Genomic DNA, 23,650 nt, shown 5'->3' with positions numbered 1-23,650 from the left:
ACACCAGGAAAGTACGAGTGAATACGAGTAGAAAAGTGCAACAAGAAGCTTAGAAGCACTTGCGGTGGACGATGGAAGGACCGCTCTCGTCGTACTCCTGCTTCGAGATCCACATCTGCTGGAAGGTCGACAGGGAGGCCAGGATGGATCCACCGATCCAGACGGAGTACTTGCGCTCGGGGGGAGCAATGATCTTGACCTTCATGGAAGAAGGAGCAAGAGCAGTGATCTCCTTCTGCATACGGTCGGAGATACCGGGGTACATGGTGGTACCACCAGACTAAAAGTGTGTTAGTGGGATGTTGCAAGTTCAACCGGGGAGACCTTTTCTTACCATGACAATGTTACCGTACAGATCCTTACGGACATCAACATCACACTTCATGATAGAGTTGAAGGTGGTGACGTGGATACCGCCAGACTCAAGACCAAGAACGTTTGGCTGGAACAGAGCCTCGGGAGCGCGGAAGCGCTCGTTACCGATAGTGATAACCTGTCCATCAGGAAGCTCGTAGGACTTCTCGAGGCTGGAGCTCTGGGAAGCGGTCTGGATCTCCTGCTCGAAGTCGAGAGCAACGTAGCAAAGCTTCTCCTTGATGTCACGGACGATTTCGCGCTCGGCAGTGGTGGAGAAAGTGTAACCACGCTCAGCGAGGATCTTCATCAGGTAGTCGGTCAAATCACGGCCAGCCATGTCGACACGCGAGATAGCGTGGGGCAGAGAGAAACCCTCGTAGATGGGGACGACGTGGGTAACACCGTCACCGGAGTCGAGAACGATACCAGTGGTACGACCGGAGGCGTACAGGGACAGAACGGCCTGGATGGAGACGTAGAAGGCGGGTGCGTTGAAGGTCTCGAACACGATCTGGGTCATCTTCTCACGGTTGGACTTGGGGTTGATAGGAGCTTCGGTCAAGAGAATGGGGTGCTCTTCGGGGGCAACGCGGAGCTCGTTGTAGAAGGTGTGGTGCCAGATCTTCTCCATATCGTCCCAGTTGGTGACAACACCGTGCTCAATGGGGTAACGGAGTGTGAGGATACCACGCTTGGACTGTGCCTCATCACCAACGTAGGAGTCCTTCTGACCCATACCAATCATGATACTGCGCCCATGTTAGTATATTCTTATTCATTGAAAATCAAACTGGCTGCATGGCGTATGTGTCCAAAAGCCAAAAAGAAAGGGGGGGATTATTTACCCATGGTGACGGGGACGACCGACAATGGAGGCTGTTGAATTTGGTCAGTTATTTGATCCTCACATTCAAGGTTTCCAGCCAAGCAAAAGAGGGGAAGCCATCCGACGCAAGGGTTGGTGGGATGGCGGACTTCGCAAAGGAGGGGCGTCAGATTCTGTGGGGTTGGACTTACGGAAGACAGCTCGTGGTGCGTCGTCACCGGCGAAACCGGCCTTGCACATACCCGAACTACATCGCAAATCATCAGTATCATAATTCTTGTAGTTTTGGAAGCGCCATCTCGTAATTGTGGAGGGAGATGGAAAGCGATTGGGATGGATTCCATCTGCCGTCATGTGGGCGAATTAGGGGTGGCAACGACCGCGACCGGGCTGATTTGGTGACCAGGCCGAAACACAAGCCAGAAGCTCCCGGGAAAAAGCATAGCACATACCCATTGTCGATAACGAGAGCAGCAACTTCTTCTATAATGAGATATCCGGGTTAGTGGTCATTCGCAAATGGGATTCGAGCTGTGGCAACAGGGGGCAGCTTCCTGGGAAGCTGCTGATGTGGCCACATCAGAATAACATACCCTCCATTGTGACAGATTAAACAATGAACCTAAGGGAGAGGGGGGGATAGAAAAAGAAAAGAAAGATGGAATGAGGTTAGAGGGGGGATATAGTTGGGATTAGGGGAGAAGGGAAGAAGGAAGAGAGTGAGGGAGCGAGAAGAGTGGAGAGGGGTTTGTGATGGCTGGGATTGTGCGCTGCCTGAGGCCGTCGATTCTCTTTTGACCCCCTCCGATCTACAGGTTTTGGCCGTTTCTTTTATATTTCTGATATCTACAAGTTCAGGATAAGGCAGAACTATTTTCATCTCATTATTGCACTGTCTCGGACCCCTTTCTTGTCTACCTAGAGCATTGCGTGGACACTCTTAGGGGTGAGCCTCCAGACCCCTCCGGGGAACACGTACCTTGACCGGGTTAGGCACTCTAGAGTGTTTAGTTGTATTACAGTTATTACAATATCAGACATGCGACAGGCATATGATTGTATATCGTACTCCGTACATACATGTAGGCTACGGGATTCCCTGTGGCGTGGATGTTCTAAGTATAGGACAGACCCAGACTTCAGTCATTGGGGTACTCCCGTTCCAAGGTTATTTCAAGTGGACACACACGCATATACGGCTGTATAGGGGATAACCCCTTAGACCGTGAGACTCTGACACTGCCAGATAATTTACGTCCTCAGGTTGTTACCGCTACTTCACCCCAGGCCTAAGGTGACAACTAAGCCTGTTGTAATAGTGAGCGGTGAGGTGGTGCCACGTGACATCTTGGGAAGTACGAGATGTACACCTTCTTTTCTCCCTGACTACCCCTGACTTTGTCTCCTTATTTGCGGAGTAGGGATCTCCTGATTTATACATCAAAGTACTATTTTGGAAAACCAGCCTATGCTGACCATCTCCATGGCAGAAAACTTGGCATTTGACCCCTCCATCGGCAATAAAGTCGCTGAACTTTAAGCCCCTTGGAATATATCTTGGCAGCAGACCAGGCTTTGATAACCGGGTTCTAGTACATTCCGAGGCACGTTGATAAACCGGAAAAACCATGGCCGAGTAGTTCTATTGACATGCAGCCAATCCGCAGCACAAGTGTCTGATTATTCATCTACTCTCACTGCTTACTTTCATTGCTCTCCCCTCATTGCTCGAGGAATATCGTTTCCGAAAGCCTGAAGTTCGCTGTATCGGAATAACGAACTCTACAAGTGTTCTAGTCGGTCTCTATATATCGAGTCCGAAATGGCTAAGCTCAACGGTTCAAGAGAACTACTAGTACGTAGTAATAATGAGCCATTAGAAATCACATTCATGCCATTCAAACCGCCGAAACAAGACTTGGTGATAACTCTTTTGGCTTTCCCAAGGTCGTTTTAGATTTTCCTATTCGGTAGCCAAGAAGAAAGAAGACATCAGTCTCTGCTTCGGCTTTCTAGTGACAACTCCGTGTTGTGTGTAGTCATGATGTAGTCTAGTTGGGATGCGATCACATGATCGAACCCGCTGGTCGTCGCGCGAATCGCCCAGAGCCGTGGCCGAGACGTCAGATTATGTCAGCGGGTCTTTTTTTCTAACTGTAGAAAAGAGTATTGATAGAAGACCGCGGGCAATACTGTGCGATAAACAGCAATTCAATTTCTGACTTGCGTCATAGACTCTATTCATACTCTCCTTCTTTCCTCCCTCCCCAAACCAATACTGCCTAATCACCAACAACCAATTACCCCGCCAGCCCACCATGGACCCCGAAATGAACAAGCTCCTCAAATGGAGTGTTGCCAACACACAGCCAGCTGCAGGCGCCGATGACGAGAGCAGCAGTGCCCAAAGTCGCCCAGCAGCTGCGTCAAACCTGACCCCACAAATGGTGAACACACTATTCGGCGGTCCCTCCGAGGCCGACCTGATGCGGGCCGCAATGGAGGTCGTACACGACGACGAGTCCGACCTGGAGAACAAGTTGATCGCATTCGACAACTTCGAGCAGCTGATTGAGGGAATTGACAATGCCAACAACCTCATCCCGCTCAATTTATGGAAGCCGCTTGTCGAGCTTCTCCAGCACGACGAGACTGAACTCAGACGTATGGCGGCCTGGTGTGTGGGAACAGCCGTGCAGAACAACCCCAAGGCGCAGGATCATGTATGAAAACTCCCGATTGACCTACAAGCATGTTGACCAAATACTGACACATCCACAGTTCGTCGAGCTGAACCAAATGCCTACTCTCGTCAATCTCGCCACGACAGACTCAGACCCCGCAACCCGCAAAAAGGCCGTTTACGCTATCTCCTCTGCGGTCCGTAACCACCAGCCTGCCTTGGATGCTCTGCACAAGAGCCTTCCAGAAGGCTATCCCACCGATAAGCGCGATGCCGCCGATATGGAAGGCATTGATACGATCATCGATCAGCTGCGGTCTCACCCGACCGAAGCCTCCGCATGAATGGAGCGAGTTGTGACTGGACTGAAAGAGTGAATACACAAAAATACAGAGGCAGCAGGGTACCCACTGAATGCGAGTCCGTTCTTGGAACTGGCCTTGTATCGTGCCAAGGGCTGGGGCTCGCAATGCAACAGGCAACATATTATGTTGCTACTGCAACTGCGTTGAATGCTATGATGATGACGACGCTAGGCTTCACTGCTGGTAAATGCCTGCGATTATTTGATTTGCGGATATCCGAAATGGTTCTGCAATGGTTTCTTGTTGCCTAAGAGTTGCATCAACATGAAACAACCTGATTTTTTGTGGTTCAAGCATAGATTTGAATTGTACATACCCCGGGGCTTTTGTCCTACATTGAATGCAATCACGAGTTCCGACGATCAAGAATGTCAAATCCCGATGTTTGAATCTGTACCTATGCTGCCTAAACTGGACCGTTTCGTTGTAGCAGTATGCCCTAAAGAACCAAATTCACACTGTATTGTAGCTCATTAATGAAATATCTCAAGAAAAGCAGAAATGAATTCATACTCCGAACAAATTAGAGCTCACGTTGCCTTGACTGATGATATCCATAGATATCTCGGAACAACATTTCTCCACCAGACATCGTCATTGGACTTCAGCTCTCACCAGCAACATCCCCAACCAAGACCCCCATCCCCCACAATCCCAAAATGGACAGCTCAAGCAACCGACTCTTCCGCTTCTCCAAGCCAGAGTGGCTGAACAACTCCGCCGTCCGCAATGGCGGCGTCTACGTGGCAGGCGCGCTGGTAAGCATCCGATCCACCTCCGGCCTCACTTGCTCGTCGCAGACACCCCAAGCCCAAAGCCCTCAACTCCAAATCAAAATAAAACAGAATTGAACATAACATCTACCTCAAACAAAAAACCAAAAACCCAAAGAGCTAGAAGCTAACAAAACCACAGTTCGCAGCAGGCTTCTTCTTCCTAATCGACGTCGCGGCATTCTCGCGCAGCCCGCGCAACGGCTCAGACGTGCATATCAAATTCGTCGACTGGATCCCCGGTATCTGCTCCGTGCTGGGAATGCTGGTTATCAACTCGATTGAGAAGAGCCGGCTGCAGGCTGATAGCTTTAGTTACAGCGGGAGTGGGGTTGCGTGGAAGGCGAGATTTGTGCTGTTTTTGGGATTCGCGTTGCTTGCTGGGGGATTGGCTGGGAGTGTGGTATGTATATGTCTTCCCCCCCCCCTACTTTACTACGCTTTACTGACTCGCTTGTTCGTAGACGGTTATGGTCCTCAAGTACCTCATCAAGGATTATCCGATCCAGACGCTCTACTTTGGAATCGCGAATATTGTGGCTAATGGCCTTGTTATGCTCAGGTATGTGTCTTGTCTGATTTGTTATTCGAGTTGTGCATGCGTGCTAACAATGCTATTCTCGATCTAGCTCTATCGTCCTCTGGGTCTCTCAGAACATTGAAGATGACTACACCTACAATCTGGCACTGTGAGGAGGACTGTTTCTATCTATAACTGGTCTTTGTGTATTCTACTCGATTTTTGCTCTGATGACTTTTTGCTGGGATGCATTATGCTTTCACGTCTTTTGGCCGGGATTGGCGCTTTAGCATGAATTCATTCACATTCCTCAATGTTTTGCGTGTTCTCAAGTTAGGAGTCCTGATTATGACAGCCTCTGAAATATCTAGAATACCATGGTATTCTATAAGTAAACAGTAAAGTAAACATTATCGAGAGAAAAGTATCATTTCAGCTATGCATCAAGAAACCAAGGCCTAAAAGAAGCCCCCTTGAACACCAGATATGCATTCATAAAATCGTAAAAATCACCATTACCTCGGACCCTCAATGCTCCTCGCAGAACAACCTCAGTAACTCATCAATGCAAGTCATAGCCTTCTCCTTCTTCAAGACTGAAGGCGCCACTCCCGGTGCCTGCTTCAAGTACCTGCGGAGCGCAAAAGCAGCAGCTTTGTACGTCGCATGGTACATAACCTTGAACTCATCATCATCCGAAGTGATCCCCGGTGCCGGGGTTTCAGCCCGCAAAGCCTCCGGCGCCGGCGTCGTGCCCGAGACATCAAGTTCAGGCTCCGCACCCGCACCACCTGGCGGCTTACCCGACGCAGAGCGCATATCCGCACGGTGGAATCCATACAGCCGCATACAAGTCAAGACGGTGCGCGTGATGAGAGTCTTATTATCCGCAATCACAGCATCCGGATCCTTAGCCGGCGAGCCTGGCGTGGACGCCGGTTTCTCCTCGGAGACCGAAAGAGATGACGGGCCCTGGCCCTGCGACATCTGTGCTCCACGTCGCGGGCCAGAATCCAAGCACGGGTTCGGAGTAGGCGCGCGCTTTTGTGGATCGGCATTCAGGGCTGGCGTTGTGCGGCCGCGTACGCTACCTGGGCGATGTAGACCTGCTCCGATAGAGACGGATCTGGACCGGTGGGAGACGATCCGGTCGAGAGACGGGAGGGTGGGTCCGTCTTCTTCGGGCTCGCGCTTGATGCGGAGTGTTTGTAGGTTCTGGGATGAGGAAAGAGGTCGTGAAGGTGCCATTAGTTGTGAGACGGCTTCGCCGCCTCGCTGGCGGACGCGGCGGTGGTGCTGTGCGACTACTTCGAAGAGCGTTGCTACTCTTTTGCGTTTGGGGCTGGGAGAGCTTATGTCTGGTAGGAACTCTGCGCAGCGCGGGTTGGCGATGGGTTGGTCCGGGTTGGAGGGTGGTGGGGATGGGTAGGCTTGGGCTTGCGTGAGTCGTGATGTTGATAGTGGCACGGCGTAGATTCTGAGTTCATATGGAGCACGATGTGGTCTATTTCTGTGATCTGGGATCTCGGAGGGGGATGAATGTGGCGGGGTAGGCGGGCGTGTGCATGATGCTGCGCTGGATAGAACGCCGTAGACTAATAGGCTTGTTGTGGTTGCGTTGCCTGATTTGGTGTTGCCTTCGACGCTGACCAGCAGACCCACTGGGCATTGGAATGATTGTTGGAGTGCTGGATCTTCTTCGTTCAGCCATAGGGCGCCTGTTAGCTTCCTCTGGAGCCATCTTGATGTCCCCGCGTGGGATGTGTGTAGTTCGAGGTTAGGACCGGCGCGTGCATGCAGTGGGATGAGTGCTGGGTTCACGAAGCTACGGAGATTGAGCTGGGACTCCTTGGATAGCTCGGACTGTGAGTAGGAATTTGGATCCACCAGTCGAATCCCTGGTCAAGTGGTTAGCGAGGAACAGGATGCGATACGCGTATGGCTTACCTTCTAACTTGGAGTCCGAGCCGAGAGGAATGGATCCTGTCCAGACATTCATCTTGTTAACTGGATCCCGAAAAGGCCTTTCATGGGTTCAGCATAGTGACATCAATCTGGTATAGTTGTGTCGTTTCTAAATTGATCTGCTGTTATCTCCGAATCTCTGCAGACGCGCCGAGTCCGCGCGCGGTCACGTGTACAATTAATAGACCGAATATATCAGTAAGGTAAAAAGGAAGCAGTAAAACTAAGTAGATTTGGATTCCTCGTTTTTCAGAAGAATTCTCTATATCCATTGCGTTATAGTACACCTAGAGTAGCACAGCCAGGTGCTGGGGCCATTGCCATTTAAAGTGAGGCACACCCCACACCAAATCACTCATACATAGCATATCAAGCATATCAAGCATACGCTGAAATCAAAGAAACAGCAGAAAATCAGATGTCATCGTGAAGGCCGGATACCGTGAGGGGCACTGGGATACAGTAGAAGTATAGCCCTTGACCCCGCGCCTCATCCATTCTGGACGATCAGAACTCCTCCTGTTCCTGGAAGAACATCGAGAAGCTAATAATGGTGCCATAGATCAACAAGCCTCCGAAAATCGACATGATCATTGCTGGGATCTCGATTGCGCCGCTGTGGGCGAGGACGACAGGAAGTGCTAGACAGGTCAGTTGATAATCATCAATGGCACAATGATGAGGCATTAAAATGGACATAGTGCGGCCTGAACATCAAGAACCGACCGGTCGAGTGATGATATGTCCCACAAGAGGGGTTGTTGTTAACCAACGACGTACCGATACCAGTAAGAACCAAGAATCCGGTCATGAACCGTCCAAAGTCCATCGCAGAGTTGCTCGAACTGTCCATAAAATCATCTGGGTTTGCGCATCGTTGGCAGATCCAGTTGGGAAGCGGCGCAACAACGTAAATGCCGACCACCAGCAGCGGCCAGTACCTGTGCCATAGCGCGGAAGAGAGGATAACGAGGAGGAAACCAATTGCGAGAACCTGGTCAAAAGTTAGAGAATATTCAGATGCTAGGCGAACAGCGAAACGAAGCATACAAAGGACAGGGCGATGATGGTCTTGAGTCCAGCGGCCATGATTGCGGAGACGCCGAAAGCCGATCGATGAGATTAAAGATGGGAGACGTAGGAGCCGTTGAATTAGGTGGATCCAGGAGACGATATTAAGAGCAGGTCAACAATGACAGCCCCATTGGCTGAGTGCGGGAAATCAAAGAAGGACAGTCGTGCGACAAGCTGGAGATGAGCTCGAGAATGAGTGACGTTGGCGCCTGAAGGTCACTGGATGTTAGCGCCTGAGGCACCAACAGCTCATGCTTCACACCGCGTCACTTTACTGCCTGCTCCAGCTCCCCCATCCTCCTCCATCACCGGATTATCCCTCGGATTCTTACGTCGCTGTTCCTGAATCTCTATTTATCAACAATAATCCACTTTCTCTGTTTGCTTTGATATCCATTCAACCCTTCCCGCCACGATGTTCAGAAACAATTACGACAACGATGCCGTCACCTTGTAAGACCAGGTGCTCCCTCGGATTCATCAGATGCTGACTCAAAGGATCCTAGCTCTCCACAGGGTCGGATATTTCAAGTGGAATATGCACAGGAAGCAGTGAAGCAAGGATCCGTCGTCGTGGGGTTGGTGAATAAGACACATGCCGTGCTGGTTGGACTCAAGGTTCGCATACCTACAGCAGAGAACGAACAGACCAAACCGTCAAAACTAACATTTGGCATCTAGCGCAACGCAGAAGAGCTCTCCTCGTACCAGAAGAAGATCATCGAGATCGACTCGCACATGGCGATCGCCATCGCCGGCCTCGCATCAGACGCTCGCGTCCTCTCAAACTTCATGAAGCAGCAGTCCCTGGGCTCGAAGATGACCTACGGTCGGCCCATTCCCTTGGACCGAATCGTCGCCCAGATCGGCGACCGCGCGCAGACCAACACCCAACACTACGGGAAACGTCCGTATGGTGTGGGTTTGTTGGTGGCCGGTGTTGACGAGGCCGGCCCGCACTTGTTCGAGTTCCAGCCCTCTGGGCTGACACACGAGATGCTTGCTTGTGCCATCGGTGCCCGTTCGCAGATGGCACGTACGTATTTGGAGCGTAATCTCGACAAGTTCGAGGACTGCAGTCGTGACGAGCTGATCCAACATGGGTTGAGCGCGCTAAAGGAGACACTGTCTCAGGATAAGGAGCTTACAGTGGACAATACTTCTGTTGGTGTTGTCGGTGTGACTAATGGCAAGAAGGAGAGCTTCAAGCTGTACGAGGGCCAGGACACGGCTGTGCTACTGGAGGTGCTGGAGCAGCGTGAGTCCGCTGGTGCGGAGGGCGAGTCCATGGAGGTTGATTCATAAATGTCTGGTTTGATTTAATGATTCGCATAGACACGAAATTTTGATAATGCTTTGTCTTGTGTTTGCGTCCAATGATCTCAGTTATCCAATCATCAATTCATAAGGCTCTTCTCAACGAAGTAATCTATTTGTATGCCTGAAGTCTTTCACTGCCGAAACCCGAACAAATGCGAAACAAACCCAAACAAACAAAACGACATCTATATACTGGTACCCCATTGCTTGATGATCAAACAGAGCAGCTTCATTCCTCTCCCCAGTTCAACTGCATCCGCCCTGTGCTGACCCGATAAGCCAGCAACTTCGGCCAGACCTCAGAGACCTCCTTGGCCTCCGCAAGGATCTCTCCATTACTAGCACTGATATACCCCTCTTGGACGGCATTGCGCACCCAAGCCAACAAGCCATCCCAGTAGCCATTGATATTCAACAACACAACCGCAACCTTATGAATGCCCAGTTGATTCCACGTCGTCATCTCCATAACCTCCTCAATAGTGCCAAACCCACCAGCCAGCGAAACAAACCCAGACCCAGGCCCGCCCTCAAGGACCTTCGTGGCCATCAGACGCTTGCGCGTATGCATGTCGGCGACAATGGTCGTAATGCCGTACTCGGACTCGGGGATTCCACCGGTATGAACAGCATCAGAGTCGACCACCCGCTCGGCAGCTTTGCCGGCTTGCTTGGCAGTGGACTGGGTTTCCATGTGCTGGCGCATGCCGCCGACTGTTGCGACTTCGACTAGTGCACGTGGGATGATGCCGTGCACGGATTTCGGGCCCGAGAGCGAGACTAGCGTGCGCGCAACTTCGCCCATTAGGCCTGTTGTGCCGCCGCCGTAGACTAGTTGCACGTTGTTCTTGTGGAATTCTTCGGCGAGCGCTCGCGCTGCTTCCATGTGTACTGGGCTGTTGCCTGGTACGGAGCCGCAGCTGGAAACCCGAGGGGGGTTTGTTAGTGTATAGTTCAAGACATGAGGTACACACGCCAGACTGGTAGACGATACGGTGTGGTTGTGGCATTGAAAGTGGTGGTGAGGGGCACGACTCACAATACACAGACGACAGCGGGTTTGGTCTCCGAGTCCGCCATGTTGGTATGGTAATTAGGGGCTGAGTGTATGAACAATGAAGAGGTCTTGGAAGGGCGTTAATTAGAGAAGAAGGAAGAGAACAGCAAGAGGCAAGAGGCAACCTGGGACCAAACAGGTAATCCCCCACTCCGATAAGAGATAACGTAGTACACATAACATAGTATAACGTCAGGGCTCCGACTTTGTTCTTCAAAGGACCTTTTGATGTAAGATTTCCAAATAAATGCCTCTATATATGTTATATATTGCAGCTCGATTTTGTGTTGTATGTTTGCGAGAGTCCAGCCACTAGTTAGTACAACTTGAATTAACTGACTAGGGCTTGTGTACGGCTAAACAACACAACAGCTGGGCTTTTTATATCAACACTAAACATTCAGTATGATACTTATAACAATTTTTTGGCTATCTAGGTAGTAGGGACATGAGGCTGTGATCGGAATAAGCTATATAGTCACTGATTTATACTTCTTGGTACCTCAAAAGCCAACTTTATTTAGGTACACTCGATAGCTTCAATATTATGTCCTCTTCTAGTTATTGCTATTAGTCAACTTCATAGTACTATAACTAGGTCCAAAGAAGTCGAATTAATACTCTTTGTTTATTCTCTTAATGCTTTTTGAGTCCATGCAGCAACTTGAGAGTTTGTTCCACCGATGGAGTATAAATTCACCTAAAAGGGGATTGTTAAGATCACAAGAGAAAATTGATTCCATTGTTTTCCTTTGCCATGGCTTGAATAAAGGTTGTTCAGTCCTAGAGACCTGTTAAATTGTCATTTTTGTTTCTTATGTTGAGTATCATACATGGAAGCCTATAGAACAATTTGCTCTTATAGACAACTTGATTGTTGCCTGGGTCTATATATAACCAGTCACTTGCCCTTGCAATACAGGATGCTCCTCTTCTTTTATTGATTGTCTTATAGTATACTGGCTATTTATATGTCTATGCTTATATATATGTCTGTGTTGAAATACGATTTCATCAATTCTGTCAACTCTCTCCATCATCCAGGGAAAGCCTCAGTTATATGAGGTACCTGGAACAAGTTTTCCTAGTGGGAATATCGGAGTTTCCACCGTTTCTCTCATTCAAGATAAAGGGGCGACATGGCGATACAAAGTTTGACGGACCGATACTGAGTCCCTCACCTGGTTTCACCTTTCACCACGACGGCAAATGCTGTGGCTCCTTCTGTCTGTCATACTTTAGGAGCTGTCTATTTCCACACTGTGTTGACTGTGAGCCAATGATTCGGACATGGAATTCGTAGGAAGAAAGAAGCTATCTTCCTTGCTTCCTCATGCTCAATCATCAGCACTGACTTCAAGACGGTGTACTCGTGGAAGGCATTTATCTTTGCCATCTTCACACTGCTGCCGTGGGATATGTTGATGTCGTCGGACGGCCCTTCGTGCTTCTGGTGCTCGCGTGGCGCTTGTGCGTGCCGTCGAGCAGGATGTGAAGTGTCTTTCCCGTTCTGTCAACCAGGCGAAAAAGGCTGCCGCACTTGCGCTAGAGCCGTCTGCGACTTCTGAGGCGGAAAATACCGCAGCACCCGCATTGAAAGAGTCTGTGACTTCCGAGGAGGAGAAGTTTTTTGATGCTCCCACGCATGCCGAAGTTTCTTCCACTTCTGTCTCAGACTTACAGAAATGCAGCTATGCTTCACAGACGCGCAGTATACGCACTTCTTGATGATATCAAATCGGGCTTTATCACAACGCAGTGCCCACAAGGACAGTGATAAACAGAGCAGACTCATTATTCAAGACCTTGGTACACCAAGTATCAATTTCGACACTCCATTTTCATCTTTGGATATGCCTGGCTCTCCCTTCTATCCTTTACATCTTTAGCTATGCGACTACTAGGCCACAGAGAAGGCACCGAAAAAGAGAAAGATGAGCTACAGCAGCTAAATGATTCGAGAGACAATGAATTAAAGCTCAGCGATCAGGCAAAGATATGTATGCCAAACTCGGCTGATAGCCCCTAGATACCAGTCCCTGTAAATGCTATGCCCAGCACCCAAACGCCTAGAGATGCAAAAAAAGGGTATCAAGTAAACAACTCAGCTGACGATCCGGGCCTTCTTCCTCTTCCCCTTATCACTTGTAGAGCTAGGCGGCGAATTGCTCTTATCGGAAGCCTTACCAGGCGTCTCGACGCGGACCTGTGGCGTCGACGCTCTGACAGGCAGGGTAGAAGGCGTACTAGTCGGAGCCAAATTAGCAGCGGTCTTCGGCGCACCCTTAACAGCCGAGGCGGTAGCCTCGCCGCCAGTCCGTGATAGGATGAACGATCCTGGTTCGCCGACGAGGGGGCTCTCGTCCATGAATTCGTCGCCGTAGCGCGTGAGCAGGCTGAATGATTCGGCTAGACTGCGCGTGTCTTGATATTTGGAGCCTGTAGATGAGCCACCCAGGCCTGATTTACTGGTTGATTGGGAGGATTCGGTGGCTGGGAAGGATACGTCTGGCATGGGTGTTGCTTCTTTGCTCTGGGGGGCTTGGCTGGTTCCGGCGGGCTCTTTGCTGCGGACTCCCGGTGGCAAGTAGGTGTGTCCATGGGAGGCAGTGAATGTTGGCAATGTCGCAGCGGATTTCATGAGCTGGGTTAGGGATGTGACGGCTGATAGCTGCGGGGAAGGATTCATTAGAATACTTGTCTCGGAGCGGTTCGTGAGTTCCGAGGCAATACATACAATTCGATTCCCCACAACACTCGCAACCGAAGGGGCCATGTAGATGCAGTCGCCGACAATGAAGTATGTAGCTATCACGGTCACCTCGTCGTCCATGCCGCTCCTCTTCCGCCGGTTCTGCTTGCGAATCACCCAGATGTTGGATGGCTCGTGGGCGAAGCGTGTGTCTGTCTGTGCGGCTGCTTGGAGGGGGTCATATGACACGATAAACTCCAGACCCTGCATTGTTTTCAGTCGGGCTTCGAACGCTTCGCGCGTCTCGACGAAATGACGGAAGGCATCGTTGTAGTTGGCTTGGATGGCGAGCGAGGCGTTGTTGGAGGTCGCATCAAAGAAAGGGGATTCGGCAAAGTAAAATAGAACTAATTGACGAGAAGATTAATCTCAAGTCCAGGTGTGGTAAGGTGTACAACCCACTGTTGTTGGAATGAAGGAATCCTCCCATCATCTGGACGTGCGGGGGAGACCGCCAGAGGATCTCCTCCATTGAGGCATCTTGGTTCGCCATTTGCGACTCCGGAATGATAGACCGGAGTCAACTCGGTCTATCAAAGCTCGCGACAAGCTTTATTTTTGAAAATGACGCAGGAGGTGCAGGAGGTTTAAGGAAAAGACGCAGCTCGGAAGTTGAGGCTGCGGAGAAAATTATGTTTGCTTTGTTTGCATGTTGACAGTATATGATGGCGACGGGGGAGAAAGAGCTGAATATACGTACTTCTAATTTCTACAGTTGAATGGACTATATACACATATACAGGTACTGATACAATAACCAAAGGCAACCAAAACGCCAACGCCAACGCTGAATGTTGAATCAAATCACTATCCCATCGCATGGATCCGGTTGTTGAAAGCAGGGAAAAGCATGGATCATAATGCGATCAAGCATAAGTCAAGATGACCAATAAACAAAGCTGCGCCGAATAGTTAAGAAGTCGTAGCTGATCTCTCGTCCGCATCAAGCGGCGTGAAGACGTTGCAAACTACACGCAGTTTGGTCAACATCTCATCCCATTCGCCCTCCGCTGTGCTGAGTGCGGTAATGGCACCCCCGGCGCCGATTCGCCATGTCTGCTGCTTATTCTCGGTGTAATCTCGACCACCAGAACAAGTGAATGCCGAGCGAATCAGAACCGAGAAGCTTCCACCTCCGCCAAGGTCCAGGAAACCCATCACACCGGAGTAAATGCCACGCTTGCGATTCTCAATCGTGCAAAGATGCATGCAAGAGCGTTCCTTAGGCGCACCAGTCATAGATCCCGGTGGGAGGCACCGCTGGAGGGTGGTCAGGCCGTGGACGGACATGTTGGGGGTATTCAGGTGAGAAATATGTCGCACAGCGAAACCAGGATGATTGGGCCGGATCTTGCCCTTTATGTGTGTGATCATTGAGTAGACTCGGCCGTAATCTGCGACTTCGAGCAGCTTCTCAACATGAACGCCACCTGATCCGCAGATGCCGTACAGATCGTGCCGGATCAAATCCGCGATCATCAGATTCTCAGCCATCTCTTTCGTGGAGCCGAGGATCTCACAGGCCTTCTCCATGGTCATATCTGGTGATTTTCGGACTGTGCCTTTCATTGGCTTCATCTCCAGTGTCGATTCACGGTCCCAATTGAGGAAACACTCAGGACTGCTGCTGGCGATCTTTGTATCTCCTAGATCTGCGAAAGCGCTGAATGCAGCGGGATTGTATGTTTTGAGTCGTCTGTACAGCTTCCAGGGGAACATCAAACGATCCGACTCTAATTCTGGAACTGGCAATGTGATTTTCGTCTCAGAGGTTAGGCATAATTCATAAGATTCACCAGCTTCCAGCTCCGCTTTGCATGACTCAATTTGTCGTTTGTACTCCTTTTCCTCGGGGAGCTGAATTTTGCTCTCCCGGAGAATTGAGTCCAAGCCCCGATCCGCAGATGTATCATTGCCACTGTCCGAAAAGTTTTGCAGCTGCTGCAGTGTCTCATCAAGCCAACCCGCATCATCATCGCGAGTGGATTGAATAACAACAGTGCCAGTAGTATTGTCAACCACGACACTTCTTTCACACCACAGAAGGCTGACATCGGGTGGATCCGCAAAGGAAGGATCAGATTTCCCGGTGCTGGAGTGCTTAGGTGACTTAGAAGCCTGCGCATGGCCCGTGTGAGGAAGACAAGTGAGACCAAGTTCGTAGGAGAGATAACCCAGGAAGCCACCCCAGAATGGCACCTGAGAATTTCCTGAATCAACTTTCTTCATTTCCATCAAATACCGTAAGGCATCCCACAATTGAGCGACTGTAAGATAACTCTCAACCTCTTTACAGTCGCCATACAGCTGGAGCATTCGAATCTTATCTGTCTCAACATTGTATTCAAACCGCCATGAGCCAGGACTCGGCACCGATGCGATACTGTATTGGCCATTGGATTGGAAAAGGACTGCTGGTGAACCTGGTTTGTTGAACACTTCACTTATAGCCTCGGCGGTCAAACTAGGCCGGTCGAGGGACCGGAAAGACGAAATTTTCGAAGTTGACTTGCTCCAGTTGAACATATCATAAGCAATACCAGGGAATGCACTAGGGGCTGTGTGGGGGCTGATGACTGTGCTGGGAAGGGAACAATATCCCCCGCGTCCAACGAGCTTGTTGTATCCAAGAGCCATCTTCCACCAATTCCGGAGCAGTGCCTTGCAGGCATTGATTTCTGATTTGCAGGATTCCGGGTGGAATTGAACACCCCAGAATGGCTTCTCAAGATGGCGAACCGCCATGGGTATCTGTGTTTCCGGACGATCCTTTAGAGCCAGCCAAGCCAAATATTCCAAATCGGTCGATGTTGAAGCAGCCGAGTTGGCACAAAGTGAGTGATAAAGCGTCACCTCTACTTCCGGTAGATCCTCAAAAATATCCTTAGCCGACGTGGAAATCTTGTGGATTTGGCCATGAATCGGGTACGGGAGTCGTTCGATGGGAACGCCATGATGAAGGCAAAGGCTTTGAAAGCCCAGACAGATACCGAGAACTGGAAGGAGCTCTGAGTCATGAAGGTCCCAAATATCTTTCATGATACCGACATCACTAGGCACGTTGGGATCTCCTGGTCCTGGACCAAGAACGACAGCTTCGTAGTGCTGGAGAAACTCTTTCATATTGGAATTGGGCCATTCTGAATCGATAGTCATTATTGTGACTTTGACCCCCAGGGTCTCCTCCAGCATGGCGACAACATTGTAGGAGAATGAGTCATAGGCATCGACATAAAGGATGCTCTTAGTCGAGGAGGTGGGATCAAGTTGCGGCACTCTGCTTTCATTGTTTGGGGCATCCCAATCACCGAGCATTGGTGCCATGCTGATGTTTGAATTTGATGGCGAACTATACCGGAGAATTTCGACGATCCCGGAACAAGCACTGGGATCAAATCAAATCTCAGTGATCAAAGCTCATCTGCATAGCAGATCTTCAATCCTTAGCGTTGAATTAGCTACTCGGAGCAAGTTTGCCGCTTATCTGATGGAGCGCGATCGGGAGTGGCAATATGCTCAGAACATGTCCCAACGAAGACAACAAAAAAATACTTAGAAGTATAGCCTTCAAATGAGGACGTTAACCATGAAATTGAAGATGCGAGTGTGCTAACAATGCATTGTTGTTGAAGCAAGAAAGAAAAAAAATTAAGGTTGCGAGATAAATTCGAAGGTCAAAAGCGGGTACCGACGGAAGTCTCGCGGATGTGGCAATGGAGGGCAATGGATTTTGATATTGGGACATTTTATGAGAATGACTTTGGAAGATCTTGATTATTTTACTTGAAGCCCTTGAAAAATAAAATTTCGGTGAGAAGAACAATGTAATATATCAAATACTACTGTCTGTAAGCTCCTCAACAACGCAAGAGGTATATATAGCCACGAAGTTAGACCTATAAATAGACATTCATACAGGGTCTGGGTTGTATCATCCTACATGTCAGACTATAGAGAACGAGGGACAAATAACTAGAGTGCATGATACCGGTCAAATTCCAACATGAGGTGCCAATATATCATAAACACATTTATGGGAGGAGATATCCTTGAAAGGATTTTCACATTCACTATTTGCAAAGAAAAGAATCAAAATATTTAATTAGCAAGGCTAATCCACTTTCCATCCGAATAGAAAGGCCAATAGTATTTATCAAGGCAAAATATCAAGACTGTCCAGGCTGAGCAGCTGGGGCTGGCGCCTGCAGCGAAGCGAGCTTGACAGCAACCTTAGGGAAATATTGCGTCACAAAGCCCTCCGTGTAGAAGCTGTGCGCAGAACTGTGATCTCCGACTAAGTTGTGCGCTAGCTCATGGCACAGAATCACCCACCAATACACAATAGCATCAGTGCGATCTGGGCTCGGGCTATTGAGTAGCTCCTGCTCTTGCAAAGACTGGAAGTAAAAGTAGTTACAGAAAATACTGCCCGCGCGATTGAATGCGATCGTCTTGCCGCCCGGGTCATAGAAGATGGTCAGGCTGTCGGCCCGCATCGAGAAGATCATGCCACAGTCAAGGAGGATAGACGCAAAGAGGTTGAACCCTATGCGGTTTTTCGCGAGGAAGGCAGATCGTTCGGTGACTGCCTTTGTGAAGAGGACGTTCATGCCACTAGGGAGCGTGGCGACAAATTCTAGATCGTGGCTTGGGCGCTCGTCACAGTAGGACTTGCTTTCTTGAATTTGATTTGTCTCTGGGCGGCTGTACACGTCGGAGGATCCATGAGGTCGGCATGCTTGGACGGCGGAGAGAAGCTCGGAGTTCAATCGATGCGGCGAATTGCCATTTACAGGTTGTTCTGGGCGTTTTTGCTGAGTCTGGGGGTCATTGGGGGCGTAAGGCGGTGGAGGTGTGGAAGACCCAGGAAGCAGAGATCGGGATTGTTCTTCAGTGCCGGAGTTTGAGCCTGACGGTCTAATATCTAAGCCAAATCGTTTCGATAGATTGCCAAATAAGCCTCTGGGTCGCTTCGGCATTGTCTCTGGGGGAACGGCATGTGCTTCTTCTGACAAGGTCTTCTCGTTTTTCGGGGATTCTGGGAAAACGCCAGGCATCGAATTTTGTGTCTGTGCTTCGGCCCTCTCTTCGTCGGCCAGTTGAGAGTCACGCTGAGCTTGCCCCGCCGCCCAGGAAGCTTCTCTCTCTTGCAAAGCACGCCTCTCCTGCTCGATCTGTTTTTGGCGTTTATCTTCCGCGACCCGAGCTTCTTGGGCTTTTTGCTTCAGAATACGTTCCACGTTGTAACCTCGAGCCCGGAGTTCTAAGAGATCGGTCTTCAATAGCATTTCCAATGTAAGGGTAGAGTGCAGCTTCGGTCGCTTCAAAATCAACTGCACCAATGCCTGACTGATCTCATACAGGTCGTATCGATCTGGACAGATGCATAAGCCAACGCCTGAGGTCAGCCGGGCGACAATCGCATTCTTTTTCTGCGTGTGCGACACCCGTCGTCCTTTCAGCGATCTTGTAAGACTGATCGATGTCACAACCTGGACTTTGAAGGAATGCTCCAACCATCGGGCTCCATGCAGAACATAGTCTGCGGGCTGATCATGCAAGAAAAGCCGCGCACGCTCTAGGATCAATTTCTCTAGTTTGTATGCAGGGGTTTGATCCGAGGCGATACTACCAATTCGTGCGTGTTCTTCAACAAGTCCACTTAAGGGTATAGCCCCAAGAGTAGCGTAGAAGTCCTCCAATGCCTCTTCTTGTGGAGCGGCAAAAATGTGTTCTTTGAAAAGGTTGAAGCTTTGGAAATCGTCTACCACGACAATGTCTTTGGCAGAGGCAAGACACCATTCCTTGATGTCCATATCGTCCTCCTCATCATGGAACTCCTTCGACTTTTCTTTGCCACCATGGTCTGACGCAGAGGGTGGGATGTCTCGACTAGCAAGAAGGAATTTTGCTCTCTGCATCTCAACAAAAAGATCCTTATCCTTCTTCAGCACCGGGAGCACCTCCGCGAGAGTCCTGAGAAGCATGAGATATTTCTCCGAACTTTGGAATGCTGCAGATATGCGTGCGGGTTCTTTGACCAGCATGCGTGCAATCTCGATCTTAGTCGGTTCTCGTTTTGAGCCGATGGCCATGAGGAAGAGATTTGCCTCCTGTCCAAAGTCGACAAAGTCAAATATGTCCTTGTAGTCCTCCCCGTCTCCGAGATAGCACAGCCTAGGGGCCACGAGCCGGTATTTGGCTCCCTTCTCTGATTGATGGTGGATGGGAATTGGGATTATAGGAGCCTGGCAAATGCGGTTTATATCTTGCTGTTTTAGATCAGATATTCTGCCCGCCAGGTATTTAAACACAATCCGTGCATCCCTCTGCGTAGTCGGGGGCTGCTTCGCGAGAATTTGAAGACAGTCTGTCATGGGAGGATGAGCCTTGACTCCCAGTCTGGAGGCATGAGGGTGGAGGTTGTTCCTGAGAATTTTGAAACCGAACAAGGCAGCACCTTGATCGGTAAAGCACTTCTTCGGAGCGCTTAAGCTATCAGATCCTTCAATGGGAAGGAACGGCACTGTTACCGCACTGATATCAAACGAAACATAACCATTTATGTAATACTCCTCGAGGAAATATGACAGAGCCTTGCTTGCTCGACTATCTTTCTCTGTGGCCCCGGCTGACATGAGCATCACTAGTTCAACAGCTGATGGGCAGCTCTTGAGCCCCATCATCGTAAGGAATTTACCCTCATTGCTGCTGCTGGTATAAATCCCCGGCCATTCGATAACCGGTAAGCCGAGAGCTCGGAGCGCATCCTTCGGCTCATAAAGCTCGGAAATCTTGTAACGTGTGCCTTCGATGCCACTCCCACTTTCGGCAGTACAGATGCTCGTCTCCTTTAGTCTCTGAATGTCGTTCGCAGGAATATCCTCTCGTACAGAGGCAAGGTAGCGGATGAGATCAACATGATTCCATTTCTTTGACGCAGGACCTTTCACATCACTAGATATCGGAGTATTGATCAGACGCTCAAAGATCACACCAAGCTCCACGGTTTTGCGAACTCCAAGTTGGACTAGGATTTTCTCCTTGACACCATTCAGGCCATGAACCACAGGCAGGTCGTCAAAAAGACGCACAGAAGCAAAATATGTTTGTACGGGCTGCTTCATTCCAAGTTTCGTGGGGATCACAGTCTGGGGTTGAAGTGTGGCGACGATACTTTGCTTTGAAGCTTGACTGAGGGTTTCCCACTGCTTTGACAAAACAGGCAATACCTGGCCCGAAAAGGTTGCTGACTGCGTGATATCTTGATCTATTGAGAAGATACTGCGATTTCCGCAATTTTTGACGATCCAGCTAAGCCAAGGAACGATTTGCAGCTCGCCCCAGCCAAGTGCCTCCAGGTCATGCTTGTTCAAAGACTTGGTGAATCTGAAAGGTATCACGCTGGGCGGTACGGGCAGTTCCGCTGGAATGCGCTGAGGGTTCAAAAAACAGGTGATTTCCGCAAAAATAATCAAACGAGTGACTCCATCTTTGTCCTCGTCATTAGCCACTGCTACGCGTAGTAGACTCTGGACCGAAGAGCTATCAAGCTGACCAGCGACGGCTTTACGGCCAAGCCATGATATGAATTCAAGGACTTGGTTAGGTCGCAAAGTATTGGACTCTAATTCACGCTTGATGTCTGATACCGTAACTTCTGTGACCAACCCGAAATCGGTCAGCCTTTTGACAAAATCTTTAGCGCCCTGTAGAAACTCCTCAGGCAAAGCAGGAATTGAGTCCATGAAGCTGAGATCTTTGGGTGCGATGCGCGTTTGATGACTGGGGATGACACCACAGGTAGAAAGGACCTCAATAGAGGCATTCTTGTTGCACATCCAGAATGCATCTTCGATTGTCTGTCCCAAAACAGAAGATGGGGTAGATTCACGGAATGCAAATTGATTTGCAGTATGAATAGCCTCTGGTAGTACATCCACAATGTCTTCTTTCCGAATCTTAGACGAGCGTGATGGTCCAACTCTGGATGCAAGTTTCGATTTTATGGTAGCCATCTCTGCAGACCAAGCAATTCGACAAACAATACCGACTGCCCGCAACATCTCGAGATTCCATTTGCTGATGTACCGTGTGTTCAAATCTATGCTCTCTCGCTCCACAGTAGGAATGACAGATGGAGCAGAGATATGGGCATTCAAACCAGTTGTCTGCGCTGTAGGGAACCCAATAAAGACTCTTCCACCCTTTGAGGGTAATATTGATGAAAGAATTTCTGACTGCGATGAGGACGCTCCAGTCGCCATGTTGGCGTCGTAAGAAGGAGTTAGAATTGCGAGGGTTGCCTTCTTAGGTGGAGGCTTCCGTGTGGCCCGTTCCAATTCTTTGCTCAGTTCTCTACTAATAGATGGTTGGAGCGATGCCGTGTTGATATGCAAGAAGACCGATGCTGAGAGCATGCTATTCATGTTGCCTGAATCTTTCTGGCCCTCAGGTTCCGGTTTCTGGGCATTGGATTGTTTCTCGGGTGCACTTTGCGTGAATTTAGAGAAGAAACTCTTCAGCGAACTTGTTGAATCTCGAAAGTTATCAAGGCGGAACAAGCTTGCATTGGGATTCCATTCCACAATTCGCATCCACGAAGCGTCCACCTGCGCGATTTCTCGAGTGACATTGACAATCCTCATCAAACCCTCTGCAGTTTTAGTGTCAATGTCTCTCGGAATCGGGACATCGACGCTGGGAGCCGTCTTCTTTTTTGATAGCCGCAGAAGGTTCCAATCATCCAACCAAAGTTCAATCTCTTGTAGTGAGACAAACGTCAAACTGCTCGACAAAAATTGACAGAGCTGCAGCAAAGATGGAACCGGAGAAGAATCATTGCGATAGTCCAATACAAAAGTGGTATCCTGAGTTGCGGCTTCGCCGAGGTCCAGCCGGCGGGTAAACAACGCATTCCCCTTCCAGTAGAAGGCCATAGCTTGGCTACCAGAAGACACAAACGGCTCCTCACAATCATCGAACACACTATAAAAGCCCACTCCGAATGCACCGATCTTAGTTTCATCTGGGTTTCCGTCTGCGATCCGCTTCAATCTTGCCCAATCCTTTTCGCTGAATGGAGCGCCATTATTTGAGATCAGAAGACGTCGAAGAGTGTGGTTGGTGATAGTATGTTTTAGATGTGCGGTGGGATCATTTGATGAAGGTGATGGTACTGTGGTCGATGGAAGGGTCTCAAACTTGATCGTTACCTTCGTTGCAGAGGCATCGGCAGCATTTTGAATCATTTCTCGGAGGACCGTCCTGTTCAATCAGTAGGTTAATATTTGGATCTCAAGATAGAGAACATCTGAATCTCACCATTTGCCGGAGTATCGAGCCAGCACTTTCGAAATCAATCCTCTTGTATCGACTGTCACAGCTTCCTCATCGGCACCAGACCCCATAGTCCGCGCCTTCAACGCGTTGAAATCCACATTCATAGCCATCTTGGTATGTTTTCTTCTATCTGGTTATATTGGGGCCTTATATCTTAATCAGATTAGACATGGAAGTTCATCTACACCTCTGTATGAACACCGATGAGTAACAAGATTGAGGTTGTCTAGGCTGCCGTGAATATGGTGAACTTGGGGCCACTGTTCGGATAAAGCGCGACCGAAGCCGGGGAAACAAAAGTTGACAGAACGCTGAGCAGAGGTTAAATTCCAGTAAAGACAAAGAAAAGATAAAACAAATAAGATTATTTGGTGAGAGGAGGGCAGATCGTTGGAGACTGCGGAGTTTACGTCGGGTTTATCCTTATCGGTAGAATTGCCACTACTCTCCGCCCTAGTCCCGAGTTATCATCTCCGTGTGTACACATTCATAGGAGACCCCGGACCCGCTTTTCGTCCAGTCTCTCGCAATTTCCCCTATTACATGATATCCGAAAGCTGCCTAGATAATTGTGTGGATGTGGGCTTAATATAATTAACTGCTCTCAACTGACAGG

General features: G+C 49.5%; 10 protein-coding genes across 10 annotated transcripts; 3 read left to right on the top strand and 7 right to left on the bottom strand.

Annotated features, from left to right (window-relative positions):
- Positions 1 to 49: 49 nt before the first annotated feature.
- act1 (actin) lies at positions 50 to 1,783 on the bottom strand (the record flags this gene model as incomplete). Its single annotated transcript, XM_039077478.1, has 6 exons — positions 50 to 280; positions 335 to 1,106; positions 1,203 to 1,233; positions 1,375 to 1,430; positions 1,636 to 1,666; positions 1,777 to 1,783. The coding sequence occupies 6 exons, from the start codon at positions 1,781 to 1,783 to the stop codon at positions 50 to 52; spliced, it is 1,128 nt and encodes a 375-aa protein (XP_038924725.1).
- Positions 1,784 to 3,501: 1,718 nt separating this feature from the next.
- On the top strand, positions 3,502 to 4,210 carry fes1 (Hsp70 nucleotide exchange factor FES1; the record flags this gene model as incomplete). The annotated part of the gene is made up of 2 exons (XM_039077477.1): positions 3,502 to 3,906; positions 3,965 to 4,210. 2 exons carry the CDS (start codon positions 3,502 to 3,504, stop codon positions 4,208 to 4,210), a joined length of 651 nt encoding a protein of 216 aa, XP_038924724.1.
- A 680-nt stretch (positions 4,211 to 4,890) lies between these two features.
- On the top strand, positions 4,891 to 5,697 carry LCP9604111_9243 (UPF0220 family protein; the record flags this gene model as incomplete). Its single annotated transcript, XM_039077476.1, has 4 exons — positions 4,891 to 4,989; positions 5,147 to 5,407; positions 5,469 to 5,566; positions 5,634 to 5,697. The coding sequence occupies 4 exons, from the start codon at positions 4,891 to 4,893 to the stop codon at positions 5,695 to 5,697; spliced, it is 522 nt and encodes a 173-aa protein (XP_038924723.1).
- A 355-nt stretch (positions 5,698 to 6,052) lies between these two features.
- LCP9604111_9242 (uncharacterized protein) lies at positions 6,053 to 7,523 on the bottom strand (the record flags this gene model as incomplete). Its single annotated transcript, XM_039077475.1, has 2 exons — positions 6,053 to 7,422; positions 7,472 to 7,523. 2 exons carry the CDS (start codon positions 7,521 to 7,523, stop codon positions 6,053 to 6,055), a joined length of 1,422 nt encoding a protein of 473 aa, XP_038924722.1.
- Positions 7,524 to 7,996: 473 nt separating this feature from the next.
- On the bottom strand, positions 7,997 to 8,578 carry LCP9604111_9241 (Vps55 family protein; the record flags this gene model as incomplete). Its single annotated transcript, XM_039077474.1, has 3 exons — positions 7,997 to 8,130; positions 8,270 to 8,483; positions 8,540 to 8,578. 3 exons carry the CDS (start codon positions 8,576 to 8,578, stop codon positions 7,997 to 7,999), a joined length of 387 nt encoding a protein of 128 aa, XP_038924721.1.
- Positions 8,579 to 8,978: 400 nt separating this feature from the next.
- Positions 8,979 to 9,868, top strand: pre5 (proteasome core particle subunit alpha 6; the record flags this gene model as incomplete). Its single annotated transcript, XM_039077473.1, has 3 exons — positions 8,979 to 9,016; positions 9,070 to 9,181; positions 9,245 to 9,868. 3 exons carry the CDS (start codon positions 8,979 to 8,981, stop codon positions 9,866 to 9,868), a joined length of 774 nt encoding a protein of 257 aa, XP_038924720.1.
- Positions 9,869 to 10,112: 244 nt separating this feature from the next.
- LCP9604111_9239 (LOG family protein) lies at positions 10,113 to 10,963 on the bottom strand (the record flags this gene model as incomplete). The annotated part of the gene is made up of 2 exons (XM_039077471.1): positions 10,113 to 10,863; positions 10,923 to 10,963. 2 exons carry the CDS (start codon positions 10,961 to 10,963, stop codon positions 10,113 to 10,115), a joined length of 792 nt encoding a protein of 263 aa, XP_038924719.1.
- A 2,081-nt stretch (positions 10,964 to 13,044) lies between these two features.
- Positions 13,045 to 14,185, bottom strand: med6 (mediator complex subunit MED6; the record flags this gene model as incomplete). Its single annotated transcript, XM_039077470.1, has 3 exons — positions 13,045 to 13,611; positions 13,678 to 14,039; positions 14,095 to 14,185. The coding sequence occupies 3 exons, from the start codon at positions 14,183 to 14,185 to the stop codon at positions 13,045 to 13,047; spliced, it is 1,020 nt and encodes a 339-aa protein (XP_038924718.1).
- A 419-nt stretch (positions 14,186 to 14,604) lies between these two features.
- Positions 14,605 to 17,016, bottom strand: pabA (aminodeoxychorismate synthase pabA; the record flags this gene model as incomplete). Its single annotated transcript, XM_039077469.1, has 1 exon — positions 14,605 to 17,016. The coding sequence occupies one exon, from the start codon at positions 17,014 to 17,016 to the stop codon at positions 14,605 to 14,607; it is 2,412 nt and encodes an 803-aa protein (XP_038924717.1).
- An 842-nt stretch (positions 17,017 to 17,858) lies between these two features.
- Positions 17,859 to 23,144, bottom strand: LCP9604111_9236 (histidine kinase-like ATPase domain-containing protein; the record flags this gene model as incomplete). Its single annotated transcript, XM_039077468.1, has 2 exons — positions 17,859 to 22,959; positions 23,017 to 23,144. The coding sequence occupies 2 exons, from the start codon at positions 23,142 to 23,144 to the stop codon at positions 17,859 to 17,861; spliced, it is 5,229 nt and encodes a 1,742-aa protein (XP_038924716.1).
- Between the last annotated feature and the right edge of the window lie 506 nt (positions 23,145 to 23,650).

The sequence above is a fragment of the Penicillium roqueforti genome (genome assembly GCF_015533775.1).
Source record: "Penicillium roqueforti strain LCP96 04111 chromosome Unknown scaffold_44, whole genome shotgun sequence".
Lineage (NCBI taxonomy): Eukaryota > Fungi > Ascomycota > Eurotiomycetes > Eurotiales > Aspergillaceae > Penicillium > Penicillium roqueforti.
The sequence above is the reverse complement of the archived record's forward strand: the minus strand, read 5'-3'. Positions and strand labels throughout refer to the sequence as shown.